General features: G+C 40.7%; 1 protein-coding gene across 1 annotated transcript in view; it reads right to left on the minus strand.

Annotated features, from left to right (window-relative positions):
- Positions 1 to 15,097, minus strand: part of OGDHL (oxoglutarate dehydrogenase L) — a 52,116-nt gene that overhangs the window by 7,282 nt on the left and 29,737 nt on the right. The window contains exons 16-18 of the mRNA XM_062001014.1: positions 12,088 to 12,215; positions 4,517 to 4,695; positions 961 to 1,032 (exon numbers count right to left, since the gene is read on the minus strand). Coding sequence (XP_061856998.1) covers positions 961 to 1,032; positions 4,517 to 4,695; positions 12,088 to 12,215 — 379 coding nt within the window. The remainder of the gene's footprint in view (positions 1 to 960; positions 1,033 to 4,516; positions 4,696 to 12,087; positions 12,216 to 15,097) is intronic.

Below are 15,097 nucleotides of genomic sequence, written 5' to 3' on the forward strand. Positions count from 1 at the left end.
CCTGTCCTCTTACACTACTTTAATACATGAATTTTGTATCTTTTATATGCATATACTTTACAAGTGTGGGGGGGTATCCATATCCATATCCATATCCATATCCATATCCATATCCATATCCATATCCATATCCATATCCATATCCATTATTTAAGCAGGTCCAATAGTCTCATTACAGATTGGCACAACACCTAACACAATTTCCTGGTCTGTGGTTTGAGCTCCTACCTTTTTGGTAAAATTTATAACTTGCTTATTAGTTGGAATTGACAGTTCTTCACTGCAGTCAATCAAATAGGTCCTCAACCTGCCAGTACACTGACAACAATCACTTTTAGAGGAGGAGGAACGTGGCTTTGGAACTATCATTGCCCCAAAGGTAACAAACTCAGGGCCAAAACCAAAATGTTGACCATATTTTGCTACTGTTTTTGATCAATGGGCCTTTCAATCAATGTATATCAGTGTTTCTTAGGAAATCTGCAGTGGGGAAGTGGATGCCCAGTATCCTGTAGAGCTGTGTACTTCATCTGTAGAAATGACTGACCAGTTCTTAGCTGAATCCAATTCAGAAGTTGTTTTCATGCTTCCAGCAGTACAGTTCAGCTCCACTGTAAAAAGCCACAGTACTCTCACTTGGCTTCCTTTAGAAATTAGCTGGAGACACCTATTTGCAGCACGCACAGCAATATAAACAAGCTGAATCACAGGCCCTGAGGAAGAGCCGTAAAAAGATCCTGCTGCCAGAGATTAATTGTATATGACCTCAGCTTTGCAGTGAAGCAGCACATGCTGCATACTTTCATTACTTTTACTGGAATCAACTAATGCTAACACCAAGTCTTGAAGCTAAACCTTAACCCTATACCTACCTAAAAGGAGGCTTCTTACAAAAAAAAAAAACCCACCTCTGAGACACGAAGAGCTCAAAAGGACCCGGCCTTTGACATATCTACTTACTGGATAAGCATCAGAATCGTCGTTGCTCATCTGCAGAAACCTCTCAGGCCTGGCTGATGAATGCTCTGGACCCTGGTAAAGGTATCATTTAAAACAGCATTAAAAAGCCAAATCAGCAGTTAGACATCAGTCTAGGTTGCTCACTCCATATGTACCTCCTGTCACTCTGGCAGCTTTGCCCACCCAGCCAAAGGCATCAATAGCAGCAGCAGTGAGAACAGAGGACACATCACACAGGACTGGGATTCTTCCATAAACTGTTTTCAAAGCAGATTTTCACATGGATTTCCAGTGCTTTTACCAGCTGCAAGAAATTTCTAGCTTCAGCACAATGAAGACCAGTGAAAGGGCAGCAGGTCCACGAAGGCACAAGAATGACCTTGCTAATGCAGGGCAAAAGGGAGCAGGAGGCACACCAGCAAGGGGAATGCTGCATGCCTGGGTGTACTGCAATGACTCACACTTCTGTGGGCCAAACCACATCTGCATGCTGAACAGGAGCAAACTATCTTTGGCAGACTCAGGATCTCTCTCCTACCACTGCTCACTGTTCAGTACAGGACAGAATAGCCTAGATGAGTGCCTCAGCTAAAATGGATCAAAATACACGTGCGTATTATCTGCCCAACTAATCTATGATTAATTTCTGCCTCCTCAAGGGGTAAATTTTACATTCTGTCAATGTACTGAACACTCATTGCTGCCTCACTAGCAGTATCCAAGATAATTTCTTTTAGTGCACATTGTTAGATCCACTTTACACTAGCAAACCATGCATGCTGGACACAGACAGTACCTTCCCTCTCAGGTCCTTGTTTGTAAAGGCTGAGAGAAAGCTGTGAGCAGTACAAGAATGACGTGCTTTTTTATTTATCACTGCTGCTGGCAGCCTTTGTTTGTTCAAGTGACAGTTACTGTTAGGAAGGACTTTCATTTTGGAAGCAGTTGCAAAGTATTTTAACCTGAAGACATGAAGAGGTGAAGACACCTCTCAAATCTCTCCTAAGCCAACAATGTTCAAAAAGAGCTTTTTTCTTTATCTGTCTGTCTCTCATCATAACTTCCTCTGTTGAAACCTTAACATGACATCCCCAAAATCACTCATTATTTTGACAGCCAGCAGTCCACTGTCCATCATCCTCCTTGATTCTGAGTGCAGGATTTGAGTCTGGAGGAGGGCCATGAGGATGATCAGAGGGCTGGAGAACCTCTCTTGTGAAGGTAGGCTGAGAGAGCAGGAGTTGTTCAACCTGAGAAGAGAAGGCTCCAGGAAAACCTTACAGCAGCCTTCCAGTTCCTAAAGGAAGCCTACAGGAAAGTCAGAGAGAGGCTTTTATGAAGGCATGGAGTGATAGGACAAGGTGTGATGCCTTTAAACTGAAGGAGGGGAGATTTAGATTAGCTAGAAAGAAGTTCTTCCCTGTGAGGATGGTGAGGCATGGGAACAGGTTGCCCAGACAGGTGGTCGCTGACCCATCCCTGGCAGTGTTCAAGGCTGGACAGAGCTTTGAGCAACCTGGGCTAGTGGAAGGTACGGGCCCTTCCAACCCAAACATTCCATGATTCTATGATTCACTCCACTCCATAGACTAAGGGAATTAAAAGGAAAAAACACTCCACTGGCAACAAAGGAATAACACAAACAGCCAAGATTGTGCCTAGCATAATTACTCTTTTGAAGTCTGTATCCACTTTTGAGGGGCCAAATAATCTGGCCATAGATAGGTAAGAGCTTGAGAACAAGAAGCAAAGCCATGCCAAACTATGGCACACAGTAACCGTCCAATACTGCAATACTTCTGCCGTATACATCTATCTGCTGTAAATCAAATCCTATGTGAAGTGCAATGTATGCATCCACAAACACAGTGCTTCATGAGCACACTGAATCCAGCACACTGAAAACAGAGATGTTACTAGCACACAATTACAGGAGACACACGAGGTTTTCCTAACACATACACACACATATGCTGCCCCAGCAACAACCTCAATCCAGACTCTCAAGGTTCACATCCATCTTTGATTTCTCTGCAGCCACCACCAGTCAGGTTGCCAGTGACTGCTGCATGGGATGGGGTAGGGTTAATCTCTACCACCTATCAGTGAGACCTATACTGAATTCATTAGCTACACTCAGATGAGTCCCCAAGGAGCTGTTAGGCAGCAGTCTTTCAATCACAGTCAACTTGCCTGTGAATGCATGACCTAGAGGTGAAGGGATCCATATCCCATTAAAAATCCTTCCCCCAAATCACTCTGTCCCCAACACTGTAGTTACACTGAGAATAACACTTCCATAATAGAAAGCCCCTCTGGGAAGATAATGGCTTTCAGCAGTCTGGTGGGATTCCTAAATACTCCGTTAAAATAAGCATATTTCAGAAGATCTGGGCAAATCTTAGTTGCCAAGTGGCTAAGAAAAAAGAAAGATTAAGTGTATTGTAAGGAGCAGAGCAGCAGCTCCCTTCAGCTGAGTGCTTCCCTGTGGAGGACCACACTTCCTGCTGTCCCTCAGGATTCGGTTATAAAAACTCATTTACCAAAACTCTTGTGAACAGCATCAGACCCTTTCCTCTTTATGCACAAAAGCCTATGGAAAGCCATTCATAAGATATGAATGTACCCCAGTATATCAGGACAGGACTATAATTGAATAGAAAGGAAATTGTTTGTGAGAATGGAAATGACGCATTTTATAGTGAAAAGGTCTAAAGCATTTATGCAGATGGAGGTTTCCACTGTGGCACATACTATGCTTTTCTTAACAGAAAGGTAGATACATCAATTCATGAACGTTCCTGCATTTGAAAAGGAGCAAATTAATGTAGCCTGATGTGATGTTCAGGAAATCTTTAAAAAGAATTCAAAAGATCTGAAGAGTAATTCTACTGCTGATACGAACTTCATATAACGTTATATAGAGAGCATGCCCATGCCTTTTCCCTCTCTGACACTGTCTAGTTCCTCCTACTAGCAAACGAAGGAAAAGAGGGTCAACAGCTAGGGGAAACATTTTCCTTTTGAGAAAGAGGGAAATGTCTTATTATATCAAAGTTACCCATTGTCAATGACTTTGGAAGAAGTTTTAAAGTTGTTTCATATCATTTCATTGCATGAGAATTCACTGCAGATTTTGAATAGACATACTTCATGCAAAATAAACCCAAGCAAGTACTGCTAGGCACTAGTGATTTCTTTCTTACTGTATGCTGAGAATCTGGCTTTCTAGGGAAAGAAATCAGTGTCTCAGGGAAACATACAAAAAAAGGGAGACAAAAAAGACAAAACATGAGGAAAAAGTAGTACATGCCACTAAGGAGAACACAAAGCTAAGACCTCAGAGATATTTCTCAGGTTGTTTTGGTTTTCACCAATGTATCCATGCACAATCTTGTCAGTAGCACTGCTGCAGTCCAACACACTAAACACTGCCTTTCTCCCCACAACTTCGCATCCCCATTGGGTCCTCAAGGCACCTTTGGCTTTTACAGCTGCTGAGGAAGGCATAGCAGGGTGCGTTTCCCTCCCACACGTGCCAGCCAGCAGCCCTCACCATTCCCTCCATGCCATGTGGCAAGAGCAGGACGATGCCGTTGTGCCGGACCCACTTGGCCTGGCCGGAGCTGATGAACTGGTCTATGATGCACTGAGCCGTGTTGTGGAAGTCACCAAACTGGGCCTCCCAGCACACCAACGCGTTGGGACTCGCCATGGCAAAGCCAAGCTCAAAACCTGACAAACAAACAAGGAGGAGAATTAGGAAAGAAACAGGCTTCTAAGAATTCTGTTCATTTCACACTTAAGAATCTTTCAAGGCCCCTTCCAACCCTTAAGACTCTGTGAAAAAAAATATATTAAACCAAAGCCAAAACGAGAGCATGAACAGATTTCTGTGGCCCTGTTACAAATAAAGCTGTTTTCAGTAGTATCACTTCCACTGGAAAAATAACAAATACAGTTTTTCCAGTCCTGACTCCAAACCTTCAAACTTTTCCTCAAATGTTCAAATACCACAGGAGTTTAAAAATTAGCAAGTAAACCCCCTCCCTCAGCTGAGTCTTTTGTGTGACGTCTTCCTGAGAACTCACCGAGGTAGGTACCAGCTTTTCCTGTTAAAATCCACTTTACAAAAATATATACTTCATGGAATCACAGAATTGTTTTGGTTGGAAAAGACCTTTGAGATCAAGTCCAATCACTAACCTCCTACTGCCAAACCCCATGTGATCTCTGCTCATTTGATCTCTCCTTTGACACTTTGATATAGCTGAACCTGGAGACCTGAGCGAATACCTGCACTCAGATTCTGTATCTCCAGGTTCAAATGATTAGAAGCAGAAAAGTTAAAGCTCTCAATAAAAAAAGCAGTGCTACGTAGCACTGCTCTGGGTGTAGAGGCTCTGCCTGAGGGAAAACTGATTCAATACACACAGACAATAAATACTTGATGGATTCATGTTTTACGTTGAAGTTTTTAAGTTCTGCACAGAATGTAAAGATCTGCTTTGAAATACAGAACTGCAACGTAAGAAGACTCTCATTGAAGGCTACCCCAGCACAGGAACTAGCTTTGCTGTTGTAAAATGTTATTAAAGGCTACAATGATGAGTTGTATGCCTTTCCTGAGTAATTGCAAGACTGAAAAAAACTCAGCTAACAGATTGACTCTTTCCAGCTTCTTTAAGATGTGTAAATGTAACCTAAGTTGCAGAGTCCCATCCTGCTACCACTGATCTACATTGAACTCAGCTTCATGATTTTGCTATGCTCAAGTCACTGTAATTTCCATTTTTGCCTGGTTTCCTTACTGTGACACAGTAGCCACTGCTGTAGCTGTTCTACAATACAGGCTTTATAGCAAAACCAGCTTAGGCAAAAAGCGAACACAGTGCCCGGCAATACCTGTACTGCTTTATTTCTCCCATGGCCTCCAGCTTCTTCTCACATGCAAACAGTCACAAGAGTAGTGTACGTTTAGCTAAGAGAGAAATGAGCCTACGACTGGCATTTGGGATGCAGAGATTCTTCTGGCTGAAGGTACACCCACCCAGATACTGTGCATTAACTTGAGTTTATTCACAGAGAAAAGTATTTCATGTTGTTTTTATAATGTGTCTTCGTAGTCTACTCCTTGATAATTCACACCCAGCTTTTTGTTTAACATCTCCACGGCAAGAAATCTTTGAGTCATCCAGCTTCTGGACTGCTGAACTCTGAACAGTCCATCCATAACTCCAGCAGACGCTCATGTTCACATCAACAGGCAACTAGTAAGTTAGAGGCCAAAAGGAGACTGGTAAGTCTGTCGGTCTTTCACCTGTGAGTCACCATGACACTGCATTACTGAAGAGGGTGGCTTTTTCTGACCATTCCTTTGCCCTGACTGCCTGAATGGCCTTTCTTTCAGAACATATTGTAAACCTCAGTCCTCCTTATTTGTGTGATACTCTTGTTTTTAACACAATGCAAACAGTGGAAAAACTTACACAACTCCGTCAACACATGTTCCCAAAGGTATCTGAAGAACAGATTTCCCTAGACAGGCTTGAATCCCATTCTAATTTTACACAAGCATTAAGAGACCATTTCTACTGATTGGGTGACACGGTTGAGGAAATGCGCAATATGTTCAAGACTTACTTGCGCACATGCTGCTCTCTGTAAGGATGGGGACATCTACCTTAGAAGAGAACAAACTGAGGGTTTGACTGCTTTTCAAAGTCTATGGACCTCTATGCATATTTAGAACTTAGCCAAAGCATACACATTAATGTTTCATATACCAAAAGCACTCCTAAAATCCCCATGTGCATGACACACAAGTGCCGTTTCTCATTTCCCATCCTGTCAGCCACTTTGTGCCAGTAATCTCCATGAGGTGACAATGTCCCAGGTACAGCTGCATTGAATGGTGGGATCCTAACACAGATACCTTTTGTAGGAATTCTGACAGCCATAAAAATACCTGGGAAAATACATCTAAACATCTAATCTATACATTCTGATTAATATTTTGAAATTAAGTCTGCCAAGCCTGTAATTTCATGGAACACGTACAATCCATCTTTGGTATACCCAAACTCATTTTTCACCAGGCAAATGACAATGAGAGTTCCTAACATTAAAGGTATTTCACCAGCAATTATAGCAATTGCTAGGGATTCTGTCAAGAATTACTGCTTCTACCTGCATGTGGAGAAAATTGCTTCTGGACTGCTAAATTAATAAAACAGGGGGAAAAAAAGGTGGAAAAATGTCCAGAAAGATGCAAGGTGAGCAGCCCAGAAGAGAGTGAGGTGCTTCTCCTGAAAGAGATTTGTTGAGGCATGAGATGAGCCAAGACCTGAGCTAGAAAGACTCCACAGCTCTGGAGATGGGACATGAGCTGCAGGAGAGCAGGTTCCTACCCAGGCCCCTCAAGAAGACTCAGCCTCAGACCAGAGTAAACATTTAAAAAACTGCAGCAGAGACCTTGCAAACTTTGATTGTGTCTGCAGAGACAAGAACTGAACTTTAGAATGCTGTGCAAATGTTGTGAGTTTAAGGGATTAACTCTCTCACAGATGGAAACTCAGAGACCAGGTTTAAGCTGTGAGGAAATTCAGTGCCAAGATAACGAGGCTGCAAGATGCAGCTTTCAAAGAATGACAGGTAAAGAATCTGCATACTTGAAGTGTGGTAGAGAGCCATCAGCCAGCTCCCAAACATCAGGCAGCTGCTCAGGGCACACCAGGGTACAGGGGACCGGGCCCAGCACAGCAGTTTGGTAAACTTCCAAACTGAGGGAAGAGAGGAAAGAAAAATACACAGCACTTGATTAAGGTTGCAAAACTAATGTTTTAATTGTTGAAGTTCATTAAGGTCCCTAGATGACAGGCATAGCAGAAATGCTTGTTTCTATTAGTCCAGTTCCTGCTGCGCTCCCTTACTGTTCTTTCGTCACTCTGGCAGAGAAGGAGGCGGTGTCAAGCAAAGTGCCAGCTTACACAGCATGCAATGCTGTGTTTTTCCCCACAGCACTTTTCAAGATTGTCATAAGAACTGCAGTTTCTCAATGAACGTAAGTAAGGCTATAGCTTAATTCAATATGATTTCAAAGTGACTTGAGGCATGAATGTTAACTAATGGTTATAGAGGGATTATCAGTGCAGGGATTTAATGTCACAATGAGGAAAGTTACAAAGACAGATTTGTGCTAATATTTGTGCTATTTTTGTGCTAACAAAAAGATCTAAGCACAGGGACTGAGGGACACACATCCCTTCCCAAATCTAAACACAGCCCAGGAGAAAGTGAAGTTAATCCTTGTTTGGTGGCTGACTCCATTAAACAGAAAGACTGATGCCTTCTTAGAACTCCTCACAGATGCCATGGAGTACCTAGTCCTTGGTTACTACACCCTGTCCTATTTCCTAACACAATTTCTCACAGGTAATTGTATTTATTACTCCTAACCTTACAAATATGTTGCTCTGAATGAGCAGTAATACTACATATAGGAGTGTATTGCAAAAAAAAAAGAAGTTTAAATCAATACTTGTCCTCTTCCCTTCATCTTTCTCTTTAAATACAACCTTCTCCCTTGAAAATGCCACTCTCTAGGTCTCAGTGTTCAAGAATTTGCTGAACTACACAGTAGTTTCAAGTTTATCTTGCCTAGATGCTCCCTGAAAGTTCCCATTACAGGATGCTACACTCCAAGACCTCTCAAAGCCAGTAATGAATCTGACAGCAAGAATCACACTTCCTGGAGGGAGAATCAACTCTACACAAGTCATTCTCAAGGCAGTAAAGGAAGATGGGAGATCCTTTCAAGTATTTGAAAGTTATTGATGAGGTAGCATGGAGTGCCTCTAAGTCACTTTTGCTTTTCTCCTCTATTTCAATCAGCAAATAAACTCAGAGAAACTTTTGTGCTTAAATGACTTCACACAACCATCACTTATATTCCCAGACATTATTTCAGTAAAAAGGAAAATTTATAGCTGAACAAGCAGATGGACAACTAAATTGTAATGATCTGGACATAGCTAAAGCCAGTGGACACAGGACGTCAAACAAAATTATCAGAGGTTGTTCAACACACTCCACAGCTTCCTGTATATGAAACAGAAGGAATTGTTTGTACTACAAGTTAATAAGACCATCTTTCTTTTATTTCTAAGTGAAATCAATCTTGTCATTTTAATAGAGTAGTTATACCCCAGGTGTTCCAAGCAGCTCAACAGCAACTTGGTGGAAAGCTCACAGCTCTGAACAGGTGTTAGCTTTGGGCTTATATACCTGCCAAGGAAATCATCTGGAGTTTCATCACACTGGGCTATTCAGTACATTTTATTTAGCTCTAATTCACAGAAACTGAAAGAATTCCCAAAATGCTTCTAAGGTGCTGCATGATAACACAGTCATCAATTAAATTGGTTTTTTTTTTCATTTATGTCTATTTTTTTTAGGGTTTGCTATTCCTGAAGAGTCAACTCCTTGAACTGCAAGTGTTCACTTATTGTTCTATGTCCTAAAAGAGTGACCCAGTGATGTTAACAGCTAAACAGATAACAAGCCTGATAGCTCTCATTTGACTGAGATGTCTAAGAGACATGTTCACACACTGCTGCTTATCCTAAAACTGTGCCTCTATGGATACAATCCACAAGAGTAATCACATTGGAAATGGCTGACATGTAAAAGCTACTAAGGGAGAGGAAACTTAATTATTAAATCACTTCAACAGAGAAACATAGCATTTTTAGTACCAAAAAGAATCATCACTCATCATCAATTTTCCATCCATTTACTTTCCTTTACTGTTAGAAAGCAAGGTATACAAAAGGGATTTAAAGTTCTTAACAATTAAAAATATCAACACTATTATTAAAATATCAATACTAACCTGTTATCACATCTGCTGAAGCAGAACTGCACAGAAATGGTACTCTCATTTCCAGTGTATGAACAAACCCACATTTTGCCCTATTGCTTGTATTCTATGAAAGTTAGTAAATCAACTTTCACATTTTTGTTGCTGGGGAAGGTGGAAGAGCAATAGTGAGCAGGACAAGATCAACAAAGAGAAAGCAGGAGAGTCCACTTAGTCAATTTTTTAAGGAACAGAAATGTGGCAGTAAGAACTGCCCTTCACACCATATCAACACGAGCCTTCCTAGAACGAAGTCTAATTTTTGGAACAAAATCAGATTTTAACCATATCCAGACATTTGTCACTTTCATATTTGGGTACTTTACCCGAACAGTAAAAAACCCACACCCAGAAACCTATGACCCACTTACCCAAAAAGATTTGCAGCAACACTGTAAACAAGTTCAAGTTAAGACCCCAGACCAGACTGTGAGAAACAACAGGAAATTGCAAACAAACAAAACCCAGAATTCTCTGAAACTGAATTCTTGCTTTTGATCTGATTGTTTTTCTTACTTTTGAACATATCCTTTCTCACACTCTCCTATTTAGAGTTTACTCTTACATATTACTATACTAGCTTACAGAGATACAAATGTCTATTTACACTGCTTCTGCCACAGAACTATCAAATATACCTAAAAATTCTAAGCTCTTCAGCCCATGCTCCAAATATAGTTTTACATCACTTCAGTTCTCATATTATTAGCAAAAGTATATGTAAAAATGACTTGGTGATCAAATATTTCTGAATCTTTGAAGCAAGCAGCTACCAATTACCACCTTTATCTACAACAGTATTTCATCCTTTTCCTTCACACTGTCCCTGAAGTGGATACGAAACAACATTTCATTATTTACCCACAGAGTCAATAACATTTTTGATAAATTATTAGATGTATTTGTATTGTGCTCCAGATTCCTCTGCCACCCTCATCATGTCAGAGTGAGGTTATCCATTCTCTGTGGCTGAAGGTAAAATGTCTGTCCAGTACCAAAAATATAATTCACTATGATTAATGCCATCACTAACAAGAATTTGTTTTCTTGAAATAGCACATTGAGAACAGCAGTTCATATGAGCCTAGGATGGATTTTTATATCTGTATTACAAAGTGTCTCTGATTCTGTTGACAGTTCCTCCCCTTTTGAGAAAGCTTTAGGTTCCAGCATTGCCAACATAACCACGACAGTTGGATACTCTCAACTGAATCCCAAAACTGTGAAACATGGGGCTGCTTGTTTAAAAGATGCCAAAACCTGAGAGGAGGAGTTTTGATATCTATCTCATATATAACTGGTTCTAGCTTTTTTCCAGGCTCTTTCCTGCCTGAGCTCTGCTACCTGTATAGCTGTTAGACTCTGAAGTTCATCATCTGCCATTACTACGCCATTTCCTGTTGAAGACTAATGAGACCAGTGCTAGCCTATCCCATGACTTTTCCCACCAAAAGCTTAAGTTTCCTAGTTTATAGTCCAGGCAGATTCTAAGCAGCCTAAACAAATAGGTGTAGCATTTGAAGAGTTCAGAAAGTTTTGCACTGCAAGAGCTCTGAAACCTGTAAATTCATATCCTTGATGCCACAGGCAGTGCATTCAAAAATTAATGAAAGCAAAAAAAAGAAACAAAACCCAGAAACAAATACACATCCAGCTTTCCCCCTCTAATTTTTAATTAATTACAAAATGTTAAAACTAAAATATACATTAAAATTGAGACCCATCATACCACACTGTAGGGAAAAGAAAAGACGAGTTTGACTTAAAGTTTACCCTACAATGATCTTTTAAAAATCTTTCAAGGTAAAAAGACAGTGTAAGGGTCAAATCTTACAATGACCAGGGTAAATGTATTTAATCCCTTGATTGAACCACTTTTTTCAGGGAGTGGGGGGAAATGAGTTTAGGCATTTTGATTAGATTTTAGGCTCCTGTTCTGCAATTCCTTGTACACCCCTAATACAAAACTACTGCGATGCAATAATGTCCAAAGGCAAAGGCAGTTTGTTTACTATTTAATGCCACAGCAGAAGGAGACATTTGTTTGGTTTGAGGCTTGGCAAACTCAATTAACAAAGTAAAACCTTGTATCCAGACAGCAAAATCTGAAGGAAATGTCACTTAATTAGCAGTCATCCTTTCCCAGGTCTTGTGTGAGACCTATTAAAACACAAGCAGATCTCTCAGATGGTTACCCTGAGACATACCTAAGACACCATATTCGGAAAGAGAGCTGTTGCACACAGTGTAGGGGGCCTGCTGCTCCCAGAGGTGATTCATGGGAACACACGTTCTCTTGTCAACTTCTTGATCGTGAAGCACGTGATGACGATGGCTGCAAAGAGTTGTTGAAGTTTGTTAGCTAAGAAAAACTCTGGGCTTTAACAGAGCTATTTGCAAAGATAAACCATCAAAGCTATGTTCTAGAAAGCATGCAAACAACAGAGTTATCTTTCCTTTACACAACCACCTGGTTTGGTTGAAAGCCAGTGGTATGATCATGTCCAAATACACTCGTTGCACCATAGGATCTTCCACTGACTATTCAGGCTTGTTCTCAAGCACCCAGGGAAACTGAACATACTTGTAGAAGTTGGGTGGAGAGGGGCAAGGGTAAGGAGCTTGTTACTATAGACTGATTAAAGTAAAAAAAAAAAGAACAAAACCAAACAGAAGAACAGAATTGTTACAAACCTTCCACTCTGCCTCCCCCCCCAAATTCTATTATTCTCTTAAAGCAACTGTTGCCTTCTATGCAAAAAATTAATCTAACATCAGCACCAAGACCTGAAGCTGTTGTATCCTCTTCCCTGCTATTTCCACTCGCACCATTTACAGTTCTCTAGAACACCATTAATCACCATTAGAATGGGGCACTGAGGAACGCTACCAAAACAGAGATGACTGATGTAATTACTGTAATCCATTAACTCTCTGAGCAGACTAACTGAGTGAATCACAGCAATATGTCTAACTCCACAACTGCTAACATAAGGACAGTTATTATACCGGTAACAACTATTGTGTGCTGTATAGCTGCCAACACTGAATCTATAATGAAAGCTAGCAAAAGAGTTCTGAAATTTATTTAGAAGTCAACAATACAAGGCCAGGGAAAGACAGTCTTTGAAGAACATCACAGGAAGAGAACCAGACAGAAAGGGGAAAATATGCAGCCCAGACAGCTGTTAGGCAGAAATCATTTTTGTCACTGTCATTTTATTTTTATCATTCAGCCAAAGACAGAAAGCCTAGGCAGGCAATAAGCTTCTTGAGCACAAAGTTTCGTGTTTTCCCAACAAAAGGTGATTATAATGAGCTTAGACAGACAGCCAGAAGTATACAGACATACAAGTGAGATATTGCTGTGGTGCGATTGTCACGTTTACTGACATCAGACGAGTAAAGAATCAAGTCCCTCCCTTCCCCTTTCCTTTCCTTCTGCAGAGTGTGCCTCCAAGATCTGAAGGGGCCTAGTCCTTCGTCTGCAGTTTTATCTAGCTTCTGTCTATTGATAAGGTTGAGTACTGAAACAAGCAGCAAGCAAGCTGTCACACTCTTAACTGACAGAACATACTGTTTTCTAGACAGCACTTGAGAAGCTCTGACACAGTGAAAGCACTCCCATCATATTGTTTTCATTATGGTAATGGAGTATCTTCAGTTCTTCCCAAATTCTACCTGATACTCACTTTTCAATCAGCCCTAGAAATTTGAGACAATATGTGCTTCAAGGATTTTTTTGGTGGGAAAAGTGGTCTTCTCAGTATAGACAGAGGGTAAAGTGACATCTTCTCCATGTGATTGCAATGCTGTTTTTCCCAATAAAAATGGACCAGCATTCATCAATGTCTTCAGTTGTTAGAGAAGTTGCTCAGCTTTATTATAAATGAAAACTCAACCACAGCTAGAAAAGAGCAGCTTTTCTGAGAACTGCAGTACCTCTTAGATGTGTACCACTTTTCTACCTATTTCTCTGATGAAATGAGGCTTAATACAGTATAATAGGATAAGCACTACACATTTCCAATGTTGCCTTCTGTTGAAGAGCAGTCAACTCTTCTCTGACTTCCTCAGGTTGAGGCATTTTTTAATCTCACCCTTTACTGTCCAACTGCCCTGTGATGTTCCTAAGAAAAATGCCCAGTCACACCGTAGGATGGCACTCTGTAGATCCCACTACTCATCAGGCCAACTCAAAACCCAGTGGTAAGGCAGAACCAGGTTACTATAAATCAAACATCTGGAGTGCCAGCTTGAATCCTGAGCTACACAAGAATTTACCTGAATGCCTTTTTACTCCTTTTCTAAAAGACCAAATAAAATCCAGATGGCATGGGAATCCTTAGCTTGTCTTCACCAGTCTGAATAGCTTTTTATTTGAACACATTTTTTACTTTTTGCCTACACTGCTGTAAACATAACTATTCTTTTTATCTGAAACATCAAGAAAATCTGGATGATTTTCAGTTTGGGTTTCAGGTCTTGTCCGGAGGATATTGTTAAACTGCCGCTACAATGGGAGCAAAAAGAGGAAAGTCCAAAAGGCTGGATACCAAACGAAGCTCAGCACAAAAATAGAGCTCTGTACCAGAGGAGACAGGCACCAAGATTTATCTCTCTTTTCTGCACGCATTCACAATGAAGCACAGTGCAGCTGCTAGTTCATTCACCCCCCAGCAATGAGCTTCGCTTCAAAGGCTTCAAATTAAATACATCATTAACATTTAACTCCATGGAGAATCAGGTGAGCAGCAGAACTCTATATATTTTACCAAGTGATCGGATTCTGCATTCATTCATGCTCCACAGTCATTAAAAGCCCCAGTACAGAAGATCTTCTTTCACTGGAAAAAGCCTTGCCAACTGGCAATATGTTTGCTCACAGGATACCTGAGTTCCAAGCAGCCACCACTGGACTGGTGTTTAAAAGAGAATCTACAGCAGTAAACATGCTTCTTTTACTTCTCAGAAATTAGACGTATTGCAGCTGAATTTTAGTTAAAAAGCAGGAAAAAAAACACTTCTGCTTTTCAGGAGGAGAAGGAAGAAAGTAACTAAGAACATTTGTTTTGCCTAAAATGCTTAAAATGTTGTTTACAGAGACACTGGAGATTTCATTATTCTCGACTGCCAAAACCTGTAACATTCAGATTAATGTTGAATAGCCTCAACCTTCCCTTCCCCACAGAAGACTATCCTGTTTAAAAAATGCCA

The sequence above is a fragment of the Colius striatus genome, chromosome 8 (genome assembly GCF_028858725.1).
Source record: "Colius striatus isolate bColStr4 chromosome 8, bColStr4.1.hap1, whole genome shotgun sequence".
Taxonomy (NCBI): domain Eukaryota; kingdom Metazoa; phylum Chordata; class Aves; order Coliiformes; family Coliidae; genus Colius; species Colius striatus.